This window comes from Oryzias latipes, chromosome 10 (assembly GCF_053564925.1).
Source record: "Oryzias latipes strain Hd-rR chromosome 10, Olatipes_Hd-rR_3.1".
NCBI lineage: Eukaryota > Metazoa > Chordata > Actinopteri > Beloniformes > Adrianichthyidae > Oryzias > Oryzias latipes.
Window position 1 is genome coordinate 33,203,861 of NC_136246.1, and position 14,228 is coordinate 33,218,088.

Sequence of the window (14,228 nt, forward strand, 5' to 3'; positions counted from 1 at the left end):
TAAAATTCAGTTTGTTAGCATTAAAACAGAATCCGTTTGTTTTAGGTCAATCATTAGATTTAGTCCAAACATTGTGAGAATTTTAACTAAAACTATTTATTGTTTTTTTTTTTTTTTTGAAAAGATTTTCAATGACTCAACCCATCGGGAGGTGTCGCCATAGCAACCAAGCGAATGTACAGTTAATGGAGCGGGCCAAATGTTCAATGTCCCCATGGCGTCCAGATTTCTGACCCACGTCAGACGTTTAGCCGTTACGCTGTACTTTTACCGCCCGGACACACTGACAGTCTGAGACATTGGCCATGCTTCCCCCCCCAGTTGTAAAAAACGCTGTTTTCCTGAGTGTTTTGTTTAAGAGACACAAAGAAAGTGAACCCACTCGTGGTTTGTGCTATAATCGTGTTAACATTGTGCGTTAGGGTTGGGCGATGTCCCTTAAATTGGCCGTTGACGATGTTTGCTGCCAACCATCGGGATGGACGATGACATCGTCGGGGGGGGGGGGGGGGGGGGGTATTTTTACATTTTTCGTTCTTATATAACTGCTTTTCGTTTTTTTGCTTTTTTCATTTTATTTCCCAACTAATGACTCATCCGCGATGATCCAGTATAAACTGAGGGAAGTGACTTTAACAAAAAAGTAACAAACAAAATAGAAAAGTAGTAGTCCGCTCCTGCACTTAACTAGTGAAGTGGACCGGCGGAGCGCGGACTTACAGCTTTGTGTTTGAGGGGAAGGGGGGGCTTTGTTACATGAGCGCTATGTGTGGGAGATTTAAGACTGCAATCCGTCCCGCAGCTCTAGGGGTACAAGCAACCGAACTCAGAACCGGGTCTAAAAGTGTGTGTCAGAGCACAGCTCGGATCGTCAGCACACACACAGCGGTTTGAGCTTCAAAGCAGAAATGTCGCTCAGTCCTTAGAAAACATTCAAACAATCACGCGGATTTGTGTTTCCAATCGTGTCCTGACTATATAAAGGCTGATGTTATTCTTACATGTTTACGTGCAGCCAGCAAGCAGCACCACCCAAAGCTAATGTTGTTAGCCCGTGTTAGCATACTGCTAATCCTGGCTCCGTTCAGAAAAAGCACTGACCACACGGATTAAAATTCAAATGATGAGCGAACAGGTGTTTCATAATAACCGTAACATTATTAAAAGCACGTTCAGAAGATCATCTCGTATTTTACCGAGCTGACATGTCACTGTATATAGCCGCTCGGCGCTGTTTAACATTGTTTTGTATTGAATTGTTACAATCAATAAAGTTTGAAAAAAAAGCCGCTTGGCGGAATTTATGTCCTTCCGGTTGTCAAACCCTACTGCGCATGTGCGAATGATTTATTCCGACGGAAAGTGTGACCTTAGTGAACGTTTTTTTATTCTGAAAACATTTTTCTGGGCCCATGTACACGGTTGGATTCTAATCTGACCATTGATCCCATCAAGATATTTTGTACATGTAACCGCGGCTTATGGTGTAGACGCGCAACGTGGCGGGGGCGTGGCATCACGATGGTGGTCTCTCCATCGGGATGTCAGTCACCCATCACGATGGACGATGATATCGTCAATCGGCACAACCCTATTGTGCGTGTGACAGGCATAACCGCTGGTTGCTAAGCAAAATGAAATAATTGATTTTTTTTACTGGTGCAGAAAGAAAAAAAAATCTTCAGACGCGCTCATCTGCTGCAGACGGCACAAACTGGTCGGGTTCCCGTGGAGCGATCGCCTTAATGGAAGCATGGTTTGAGGGGTAAAAGCCCCCATCCTTCAGTTAAGACTGAAGCCGAGCTGCGTTGGGTGCACTAGCAGCCGTTCGGCGCCGCCTGCATCAAAAGCTTCACTTCGGCCCAGAGAAACCCACAGTTCTCCAACCATCAGATCCTGCTGTCATAAGACTTTTTTCCACTTCGGCTTGTGGAAGTAGAAGCATCCAACTCATGCATACAGCTGAATAAAATGGAGAAGTATGATCCCGACCTCTGACCTCTGAAGGACGGCATGCTGAGTCCTGGTATCGTGCAGACGTCAAGGTCATCAGCCACATCATCCTTTTCTGTTTGCTGTTTTCTGTCTCTTAGTTTTAGTTTAGAGCTACTGACGCGAGTTACAAACCCCAAAATATGTATCAACAGCTTCTCATCCATGAACTCCATAAAATACACTTTCATTCATAGATCTCCAGGTTTTTGTTCATGTCAAACAGATCCTTTCAAGGAGAAATAATTCCCACAAAAATCCTCATAAACATCACTGATGCTTTAAACTTCACATGCTAAAAATAATAGAAGCACCAAAGATCTCTTCAGCCTTCAGAACTAAAGAGTCGCTCACAAAAGTCCTCCCTTAGAACGTCTGATTAGAAAAGATAAACCTTTAAACACCAACAAAACAACCAAAAACACAAATGTGACCACAGTTAACTATTATTATGGTAAATGGAGCACTCCGTTCATTTAACCCTTTTAACGCCTGAGGCGTCACCGGAGACGCCTAAATAACAAACGCTCTTTGACACACCGTAACTCTTCCAACGTTCACATGATCAACGCCAATCAGCTGATTCTGACGTGGAAAAGCCGTTTTTCATGTCAGTTTTGCACCGATACACAACACAAAAAAAAACTGCTTTTCCATCGCAACCAAATGAGCTGGAATGAAAGATCCTCTTCGGATCTGTCTTCAAAGAGTTTCCAGTGTTCTTATTATTATTAGCCAAAATCAGAAAACCTGTGTCATACTTCGTGGACTAAGGCTGCATCCGAATTCCCGCCCTAACCCCTAACTACTAAAAATCGATATAGTGCGGCTCTATGTCGCGCCCTGGATTTTACAAGCAATTCAGACGCCACGCTCACCACTTTTTTTTTTAAACGCTGGACATGACCTCATCGATTTCACAAATCTAATTCATATGAGCGTTAACAACGATTATTTATGAGTCCACTGTCTTCTGAAGCTAAAAACGTTGATGGTTTATCAAAAAAATACATTTAAATACATGTTTTTGGCTAAAATTGCTCCAACGCAATGCATTGTGGTCTATATTCCCCATATAGTGAGCCTCAATGCACACTGTTTTTCGCAGAGACTTCTGGGAAATTTCTAGGGCACTTTTGGAATTGTTGATTCCAACAGCACTGGAAAATAGCCAACACCCTCTATAGTGAGTAGGGACAGAATTCAGACACAACCATAGTTTCTGCAGAGCGGCAGGCGTTCATGGGCGGGACTGTTGGGGCAGAGCAACCCCGCCACACACCTTCCCCTCCCTGTTGCTGAGAGCTCTCGGTTTACATGCTGTCCTGCTCGGTTACAGCCCCTCGCACCTCCGTCCCAGCTCAGATGAGGAAAACAAAGGCATTCACGGATCCTTTTCACTGTAAGTGGATTCATCAGAATGGAGCAGAGCGGCCTGACCAGCGCTTTTATTACGTCACAAATACGATCTTTTTCAAACTGCAGCCACAGATTTAATAAAACCGATCTAAAGCTAAGAGTTCTTTCATTTCCAGTCCCTCTTGAATACGGCAAATCTGGAAAATCTGGCCTTTTTGTTTTCATGGAGTTGTTGGACATGTGCGACCTTCGTCATGTATGAACGGGAAGCCACAACACTTTTCCTTCAATCAATCAGCCACAGTTTGGACACAGAGCAGACTAAAACGGCCCAACGGGACCTTTCTTCCATGAAGACCTGTTTGAAAACCAACGATGAAGACCTTCTGAAGTTCCACCACAACATCTCTGTGGTCCAGAGGGGTGACGTTGGAGGATCGAGGGACCCCTCTAGAAGGCCCTCATCACACATCTTCAGGTCAAACGGCATTCCTGAGCGGTCGATGTTTGACCAGCAGCTTCAGGAAAACGATCCCCAGTCCATCCTCCTCATCACCGGGTATCGGCCCATTTAAGGAGGAATGAGTCGTTTCTGTTTCAGGACGTGCCGTTCCCAGACGTCTGGATCCAGAACCGGCACTGGAGAACAGGTCTGGTAACATCTTTAAAGCAGATTTCACGCTGATGGCGCCATGCACGGCTTTGGTTTGGAGGAGGTTGTGGATGAGACCGGGGCTCGGTTCGGTTGCTTCTGGCAGAAACCGTCAGGTCTCGTTAAAACAGATTTACACCCCGTCTTAAGGAGTTGGCCGATCGCTGCCTGATTTGATTAGTCTGCAGGGTGGAGAGGCCAATCGATCCAAGCGTCTTCACGTTCTTCGTCATTTCTTTCCTTTCTTTTATTAGCAGCTTTCTGAATTTGGTCTCAAACGCGTTCTTCAATGTGTTTAACTGGATGCAAACAGCTGTACAAAAAAAAATTAAATTGAAAAGTAACGGTGACCACAAGAGGAATCGCCATAAATCCCTTTGTCTCTGAGTGGAACATAAATTTTAAAACCACTTTATGCAATTAAAAAATCACCTCAACGGACAAAGACCGCACTAATTCTGAGGAATAAGTGGGCTGACGCAGCAACGAGGGTCCCTAATGCTTCATGAGCATCACGCTCATCTTATGGACGTTGCTGGAGTCCAAACCACATTCCAGAGGATGAAATCCGCGTGTTTGAAACCCGACTGCTGACCAGAATGTTCTAGGAAAACCCAAAAGTCATGTCACCATGAGACCAGACTGTAGAACACTGTGTGCTGGTCGAGATCTTCCAGGATGAAGAGCATCAGAAAACAGGATTTAGAAAAAAACAACAATAGTCTGTAAGCAAATGACCTTTGATCATAGAAAAAAACCCAAAACCAGGAGTCTGAAAGTCCTGTTTTCTCAAGCTGTCTAAAAAAAAAATCATCAATGTTTAATCAGAGCATCATGTCAAGCAAGACCTTTGGTAAAGGAGCTCATCTACGTAGAGAACCGCATCGTAGGGAGAGTGTTTGGTTGGATCCCCTCTGCAGACCAGGATGTTTACGCTGAAGAGCCAAAAACGTGTTGGGCTACATTTAAGAAGGATTTCTTGTTTATTACATTACACTAGGACTACAATCTATCCACGGAAAGGCTTTTCTTTGTTGTTACTTTGTTGTTGCTTATTAGCATATTCATTAAAAGGGTTTTTTTCAGAATTTTTGTTTTTGTTGAAGCTAAAATCCTGTTTGAACTGAATTCTGGGAAAAGTGAATCGTAATTTGTAATACTTATACTACAAAAGAATGAACTTTAAACTTTTAGTTTTTGATATAACACAGACTAGTAAAATGTGAAAAAACTGCTGATAATATTTCCACATTTTCATTGCAGAAGGCCGTACTCCGAACACTCCCAGTTCTTTTGTTGTATAACAGTTGTGTCCTCGGTCACATGCTAAATGCTAAAAAAAAAATGTTTGAAATAAAATTAAGTCAGATTTTTCCAGATAAATGTTTTAATTCTTCCTGGTTCCATAAAGGACTGCAATTCTGTTCAAACCTTTTTATTTGTATTATTATTATTTTTTTTTGTATTTAAAAATGCAATGAGCTACTAGCACTAGCATGCTACGTGGTGTTAGCATGCTTTGCAGCAAATATTTATACACACACAACTTTCTACAATTAGATTCTTCCACTGTAAAATGTTTTATATTGTTTTTGACATTCAGTTTTTAATTCATGAGTGGGTTTCGAACTTGTTTTACTTCATGATTCACTTTAGAAAAGTACCTTTTAGGCTTAGCATGCTAGCTGTGAAGGTGGCTAACTTCTGCTGAACGAAGTTTAAATTATGACCTTTTCAAATGTGCTTTAACCCGTCAACACTGGAGCTTTAGTTAGTTCTAATCATGTTTGCTAGTTTTTTGAAACGGTTACTCTGCGACATTTTTGCGCAATCAGCGTAATCAGCGGATTCTAAAACGGGAAAAAAGCACTTTTGCGCCGATATGCCGACACTTTACCGTGTTTACATGATCAGCGTTTATCAGCTGATTTACAGAGAAAAAGTTCTGTTAGGATTACGTTAATTGCATAGCTGCTTGAAGAGTTACGGTAGTTCAAAGATCGTGTTATTTTGCTGTCGCCGGTGACGGCTCCAATGTTAAAGGGTTAAAACAAATCGAAGTGAACGCATTATTCTCCGTAATATGTTAACTATTTGGACGCCATGACCTTCATTAAAGCCCATCTGTATAAATATTTTATATAAATAAGGACGTTTGTGGAATTTGACGCTACGTTTTGACGTCACAGGAATGAAACAGCCACTAAGTGTCGCATTTGTTTCGCAAATATTTCCATTTTCTCAGAAAACTCCAAAGTTTTGTCTGGACTTCAGTAGAAGAGAGGATGTTTCCTCAAAGCTGAACAGGATCTGCGCGTAAATCTGTTGTGGATCCTGGAACAGCAGGAGAATCTGCTTACCTGAAAAATACTACAGTTTGCCACAAATAGATCCCCAGCACGTTCAGGCGGCGCATTTTTGCTGCCCTCATGGTTTCTTTGGAGGATGGGGGGGTGAAGGTGGTGTTCTTCTGGAGATAAACCCCCCTCTTTAAAAAAAAAAAAAAAAAAAAGTACAAAAAAAATCCTCAGAGGTGGAAAAGGAGGACGAACGCTTTCCGAAACGTCCCGCTTCTCTGCGCGGCTCAGATCCCGCGTCCGCCGGTGCCGCGCGGCGGCTTGCTCGTGCCTTCACTCTTCCCAGACATCACGCGTGGGTCTGCTGTCACACAGGAGGGGGGGCACATCCGCTACATCCAAGCAGAGACTGCGTTCAGGACCATGGACAGAGCCGGGGGAGTCCGGCTGTTGTTTTCAGGTTGGGTGAGTGGGGGTGGAGGAGGAGGGGGGGGGGGGGGGTCGGGAGTCACCGGAGATCTTCCCACCGGGCTGCCGTTTACGCACACTAGAACACGATCCCTCTAAAGTCCGGAGTGTACATTCCACAGCAGGACGTGGGACATGTCCGCGCGGGCTTTCGCCTCCAGAACAGACAGCAGTTTAAATCCCCCGGGTCCTCGCGCGCGCGGGACCGCTCTCCCTCACACAGCGGCGGGTTCGAGCTCACATGCGTCCCCGGGGCAGCCGCGCGGCGCTCTGGATCCGTGCGTAGCGGCTGTTCCGGGAGTCCCGGCGCTGCTGCTGCTGCTCGCAGAGGAAGCTCTGCCTCCTCTTCCTCTTCCCCTGCACCTCCTGCTGCTGCGTCTCCTTCTTTCTGTCGCACTCGTCTCCCAGGGGTGAGCAGTTGTTGTAGTCGGAGCTGCGGCAGCGCGGCTCAACTGCTCCCATTGTCTGGTGGCGGTCAACTTGGAGACGCGCCGGCGACCGCTCCTGCGCTCCGCATCCGCCGCCGCCACGCGCCCAACAAAACTGAGGCAAGTCCCCGCGGAAAGATCAGGGGCGGCGTGGATCCGCTTCCATGGCACGAGGCGAGCGCGCGCAGACAATCACCCACGGGAGCAGGGGCAGAGGCAGCGCGCGGGGCTCCGTGTTCCTGCTGCAGTCATTTACCAAACTCCAAAATACGCACATTGCAGCGCACGGACACGCCCACAGGACGCTCCCATTGGCCCGCGCGGTGCGCAGGCTCGCAGCTGATTGGCGGCTGCGGCTGTCGGCGCTGTGGTGAACGTGATCTCTGCCCCCCGCAGAGACCCCCCAGGGAAAATTAGTGAACTTACAGCCCGAGTTAGGGCTGACCTTACAGCCCCGCACAACCCCGCGCTTAAAGAGACACGCGGTATTCGTGGACATGTCACGGCGGGACCTTTGAAGAAAACACGAGAGTTCCATTTCTGATCTATTTAACGTGACACCCCCCCACCACCACCACCACCACGACAAAAAAAGAGAAAGTCTCCACCTGTAAACTTCTCCATAGAATCATATTTATATTGATCTGTTTTTGACGCACAAGTAAATAGAAAACACAACCTTCACACAAAAAACACACATTTACAATCAAGCATTTCATTGATAATAAACAGATCATTTAATCTGTCAGTTTAGAGGCTGGATTATAATGTTTGATAATCCGGAGCAACTCTTAAATAAACTCAAACATCCATCAGAATTCCTATTGTTCTGATTATCGGATCATTTGAGGTTTTTTCTTTCAGTTATTCTTTTTTTTCAGGATTTAGTCGTGTTTTGTGTTCAGTCGTCTTCAGTCGTTTCCTTCTTTTCCACCAGAACCAGAAGCTCAACTGGTTTCAATTCTCTTTTCTTGCCTTATATATAATATTTGAGGGTTTTTCTTTCATATATTCTCCACTTTTGGCAGATTTCTTGGATAATTAAAGACTCAAAAAAAGATGAATGAAAATCAAATCAAAACAAACATTTGATCAAATCAAACCGATTTAACTTTATTCAAACTGGACAAAGATTCAATGTATCTTCATTGCAAATGTTCTTTTCATGTATCAAAGACCTCTCCAATGAAACTGGTGTTTTTGGACTTTTCAGTATTTTCTTGTGACATTTTTATGATGATGGGGGGCAGACTTAAGATTAAAATTGGGTTTGAGTTTTTCTTTATCCAAGACATAGGTTGTGTCTGAATTCCTTCCATTCTCATTCTATAGCATGTTTTTTTTGTGCTGTCTGAATCTACAATTCTATAATCCAGTGAGTGCCCTAGAAATTTCCCAGAAGTCTCTGCGAAAAACCATTGTGCATCGCTGCAACAAAAAAAAAAGTATTGAAGTGTATATTTCATAATAACCATCAGCGTTTCCCTCTTCAGAACTCAGTGAATTCATTAAGAGTCGCCATAAAACACTGATGTGGAGTCGATTTTCACGTGGAGCGTGGCGTCCAAATAAACCAGGGCACGTCTGGTTTTGTAGTCAATAGACTGTCGGGTGGGAATGCGGACACAGCCATTGTGATCCAGGAGCTGATTTATAAGAAAGATGATATTTTATAAAGTGTGTTTTACTTTTAAGTTTCATTGTCTTTTCTTTTTTTAATAACCCATTTTACGTAAACAGCAATAAGCTAACAGTTGTCTCAAGTAAAAAAAAACACACGTTTGCTTCAAGTATTTTGACATAAGATTTGGGCTTTAGTGATTAAAATTTCATGTTGTGTTTCCAGTACAGCGTTTGAAGAAACATAGAAGCTCCTTGAGCGAAGTACACGGAAACACTAACTATTTTACTATTTCTATTTCCTGTTTTATTTTGAAGGACTGACACTGTCCTGCCTGGCTTCAAAGGAGAGCGACGGGGGCGGGAAAGAGGTAGAAAGTTCCCTCCAAACCTAGTTAACTACATTAAAAACTCATTTTAGAAACTCAAACGTCATCAGAGTGAAATAAAAGGAAAAACGAACTCACCTTGAAACAGCGGAGCCGATCCACATCTCCCATTCAGCTTTGATCCTGATGAGACCGCCAAAATGCAGGATCCAGCGGCTCAAAGCAGGAAGTCACAGTGTCAAAATAAAGGCCAGGACAGGAAGTAGGTTTTCCTTCTTCATCTTTTCAACAAAGAAGATAATTTATTATTAAATTATTTTCTTTATTTAAATATAAAAACACAAAGAATATAAAGGAAGCACAGTTGTTTCATTTATAATTTCTAGACAAGACCTCTGGACTTTCCTGATCAACAAATTGACTCCATCCTCCTGTCATGTTGATGTCATAATTGAGTTTTAGTCAAACGTTTCCATCATTGTTAGGAAATTCTTTATTGTCATTGAAAATTAAGACATAAATAATGAATAGAACAGATTTTACTGTAATGAATCTAAAATAAAAGCTTAAAATTGTTTTGGGCAATCAAAGATGATCTGAAATGTCTGCATTATTGCACCATTTATTAAATATTATTTAAAAAAAATTGTAACAAAATTATAAATAAACTGATGTATCTGTAAATATTTGTGAATATGAATTCATTTTGTGTTGGGATGCATTTGGTTGTGTTGGGAATTCAGATTTAAATGGAACTAAATAAGTGTTTATGTATGTTTATTCACCTACATATGTGTAGTTAATTGTGTGTTTTTTGTGTATCTGAGGTTGAATGCGTACTCATTAGAGACAGAACAAGACAACAATAGATAGTGTGTACTGTGTGTAGTAATGAAACTGGTCTGGGGCACTTCTTCTGAATCCCTTATAGATATTTTTTCTGTTAGTTTTATCCCCATCTTTTCTTTTAAAGTACATGTCTGTGATAAACCATCATCATCATCATCATCATCATCATCATCATCATCATCATCATCATCATCCTGGTCACAGAGGAGAGGGTCCTGAGGCTCACAGCTTGACTGGGACTCCTGACCTTTGGGTTCACGCTTAAAGCTGAATTGAATCCCTGATGTCGTTTCCCTCCACTGATCCACGTCCAACCAGTGTTCGGGTTTCATTTTAAACACCTGAGTCCCGTCTTCCTCTGGAGGGCTTTTTTTTATTTGTTGCTAATTATAACAAACTTTGAGCTCATTTAGAAATAATAATAATAATAATAATACGCCTAAACCCGATACGGATAAAACACTTTAAAGCATAAATAATAAAGACAAATTCTATCAAGTTCAAGTTCCAAAGAAATTCAAGGCTTTCTTTCGTGCTCGGTGCTCCTTTCTTCGGTTATAGCTTGCAATTCGGTTTGCATTCACGGCTTCACAAACATTTACGATGGTTCTTCTCCAGAGCAGTCGGTCAGCAACCAACTCCTTCCATTGATCTAAAACTCCTCCTGACTTCAGAATACTTTTACAGGTGTCCTTATATCTTAGTTTCGGTCGACCAACAGGACGAATACCATTGTCAAGTTCACCATAGAGGAGGGATTTTACAGGACGATTGTTATCCATTCTAGATACATGACCGAGCCAGCGCAAACGGCTTTTAACTAAGGTGATTTCAATATCCTCAGCATTCGCTCGCTGTAGCACCTCTTCGTTGCTTATGTAGTCGTTCCACTTTATCCTTAGTATTTTCCTCAGATGACGCTGTTGGACTGTCCGAAGCTGACTGATGTTATGTCGGTACAGTGTCCAGGTTTCGGAACCATATGTAAGTAATGGCGTCAAACATTGGGTATAAACTTTCAGCTTTGTCGAGGGTGTAAGGTCATGGGAATCGAAAACACGTTGACGTAACCGACCGTACGCAGATGATACAGCTTGTGTACGTGTGACTAGTTCCTCTTTTACTGAACAGTCGCTGGTAACAATGCTCCCTAGGTATTTGAAACGGTTTACATTTTTGATTGGCTTGCCGTTGATGAAAAACTGCTCTTCTGGACCAATGCACATAGTTTCAGTCTTTTGGATATTGATAGACAGACCCATTCGTTTTGCTATGTCGTTGTATGCCACTAGCAATGTCTGCAGACCAAGTGAGGAGTTGCTGAAGATAGCGATGTCATCAGCGTACTGTGCTTCTCTGATAAAGTTAGTAAAGGTTTTGGTTTTGGCTTTCAATCTCTTTAAATCAAAGAGATCACCATCGTAGCGGAATCTAATTTTGATACTGAATTGTTGGCTAATATTTTTGTATGCAAGTAGAAGAAGAACTGAAGCATAGATACCAAACAGTGTGGGTGCTAACTTGCATCCCTGTTTCACACCACTGTTATATTCAAACGATTCGGTCAAGACTCCATCGACAATAAGACGGGCATTAACTTGAGAATAAAGACTTTGAATCAGCCTGACGAACTTTGGTGGACAGCCGAGCTTACTCAAGATTTTAAAGAGAAAGTCCCTGTTTACGGTGTCGAAAGCCTTGGTAAAATCAACAAAAACAATGTACATATTTTGACGTTGTTCTTTAGCTTTTTCCATAAGTTGTCTGAGAGTAAAGATTCCATCAATGGTACTTCTGTTTTCACGATATCCGGATTGTGACTGGGGATAAACCTTGTCAGCTATGCGTTTGAGTCTCTGTAAGAGGATATCAGCAAACACTTTCCCCACCACACTTAACAGAGAAATCCCTCGATAGTTCCCGCATTGACTTCGGTCTCCCTTTTTGAAGAGGATGGTGATGTTTGGGTCGGTAACTTCTGATGGTATGTTTTCAGTGATCCAGAACATTGAAATAATCTTGAAAAGGAATGCTTTTAGGGTATTACCACCATGTATAAGTACTTCAGGCAAAACACCATCAGGACCAGGGCTTTTACCAAGTTTTGTATTTTTGAGTGCAATATCAAGTTCTTCTTCAGTTATTGGAAGATCAAGTGAGACATCGGTTGGGAGCTGTTCGATATCATCAATAAGACTCGCGTCAACAGTTGTTGGTTGGTTAAGTAGCTCGCTAAAGTGTTCTACCCATCTACCCTTAATGCTCGGGGTTGATGTAAGAAGGGCGCCACTTTTCGACCGTACTGGGTGTGTGGTTTTACTCCTGGGACCGTAGATCTTATTGATAGCTGCATAGAATTCTCTGTGGTTTTTGGACTGAGCGTGACGTTCAGCCTCTGCTGCTCTTTCATGAAACCATTGATTTTTCAAAAGCCTGATGCGTTCGCGTAATTCATTTCGATTCTTTTGTTTATCTTTCAAGAGTTGTTGTATCTCCTCGTCTTGATCGTCGAACCAGTCATTTGCTACTTTTTTCTTTTGATTAAAAGTGTGTTTAGCAGCTTCCTGCAAGGTCACTTTAAATTCTTCCCAATCAAGGTTACAATCTGGAAGCTTCTCATCAAGAAACAGTTTCAAACATTGTTTCTTTTCTGAAGTTAACGTGATATCAAATTTTTTAGGGGGTTTCAAACCTTTCTTTTTACGTTGAATTCTGAACTTGCATTTTGAGGTTAGTAGTTTATGGTCTGTAAAGCAATCAGCTGTGGTGTCAACTTTTGCAGTGGTGATGTACTGTTTTGCACTTGCGTTGGCAAGTACATGATCAATTTGGTGAAGATGTTTAGAGCGTGGATGCTGCCAAGTGGTTTTAAGACTGTTTTTCATTTGAAACATGGTTCCCATGACACATAACTGATACCTGGAACAAAATTCAAGTAGTATGAGTCCATTGGAATTCATGCTTCCAACTCCATGTTTTCCGACTACTGAGGGCCAGGATGACCAGTCTTTTCCAACACGGGCATTTAGATCACCCAGAATAATAATGCTGTCATTTCTTGCATTCTCTACACAATCTCCAAGCTGTTCGTAAAATTGCTCCTTCTCTTCTTGAGTCCTCTGCATAGTTGGTCCATACACACTGATAAGCGTCAAATAGTCACCACCTTTTAACATTACTCGTAGTGTGGTAAGTCTGTCGTTTATTGGGGTTGGATTTAAATCAAACTGCGCGAGGAGATCATTCTTGATGGCAAAACCCACGCCTGCTTCTTTCTTGTCACTTCCGCTCCAAAAGATTGTATGGCTTTTCTCAACAAGATTTCCCGTTCCAGGTCGACGAACTTCACTTAAGGCACAAATATCAATAGCGGCTTTTTCCAGTTCTTTACTTATGATGGCTGTTGCGCGTTCTGGTCTGATTGAACCATCACTGTCGTTTGTTGTTCTTACATTCCATGCACCAAGCTTTAGTGAGAGTGATTGTGATTGTGATTTTGATTTGCACGGATTTCGTTTCTTGTTCACCACGGCCGTGTCCTGTGGCGCATCGGCTACCCCGAATGCGGTAATATGACTTGTCAAATTCGAATTTACTTCCATGATTAAAGTGAGGCTGCACCTACGATGACGACACTAAATGGTGCACAATAGTGTCCCTTGGCAGAAGATTATGTTGCCCAGTGGCACAACATAGTTGAGACGACTGCATAACTCTTCTGTTGCTTGTTGCCAGAGATGTTGCCGAGTTGACATAGACATCACTGCCGACTGCCGGAACTGTTATCGAGTTGATAGCCAGAACCGCCAATGTCGTACCCTGACTAGGGAGGCTCGGGATGTGCTAACACTTGCCCAAGGTGTACACCCAGGCTAGTGGAGGGAAGGAGGAGCCTTACATCTCCATTCTAGACCAGCTCCAAGCAGAGTCTAGCCACTGCTCATTTAGAAATACTATTTCAAATATACGCCTCTGTACTCACATTAAAAAAAAATAGCAATGATGAAGCCTCTGTGCCTCTATGTGTTGTTAGTACTTTTCTGTACTAACAACAGTACTTTTCTGAACAATCAGCTGCAGCCTGTGAATCTGCCCCTCCCACAGACCGCTGATTTAGACTCATATATTTCTGCTGTTGCACAGTAAAGAAGCGTCACTCTGCAGACCTCTGAATAATTACAATATATCTAGATGTGGTCCCAAAAAAACCAAAAAAAAAAAAAACAGACTTAAA

The 14,228-nt window shown here is 42.6% G+C and overlaps 1 protein-coding gene across 5 annotated transcripts in view; it reads right to left on the minus strand.

Annotated features, from left to right (window-relative positions):
- Positions 1 to 9,386, minus strand: part of glra1 (glycine receptor, alpha 1) — a 125,791-nt gene extending 116,405 nt beyond the window's left edge. For 3 of the 5 annotated variants that reach the window (XM_023959406.2, XM_023959405.2, XM_078954434.1), the window contains exon 1: positions 6,364 to 8,861. In XM_023959406.2, coding sequence (XP_023815174.1) covers positions 6,364 to 6,434 — 71 coding nt within the window. In that variant the 5' untranslated portion in view covers positions 6,435 to 8,861. Of the gene's footprint in view, positions 1 to 6,363; positions 8,862 to 9,283 lie in introns of those variants that run through there. The other 2 variants (XM_078954433.1, XM_078954432.1) reach the window with 1 other exon arrangement.
- Positions 9,387 to 14,228: the final 4,842 nt, after the last annotated feature.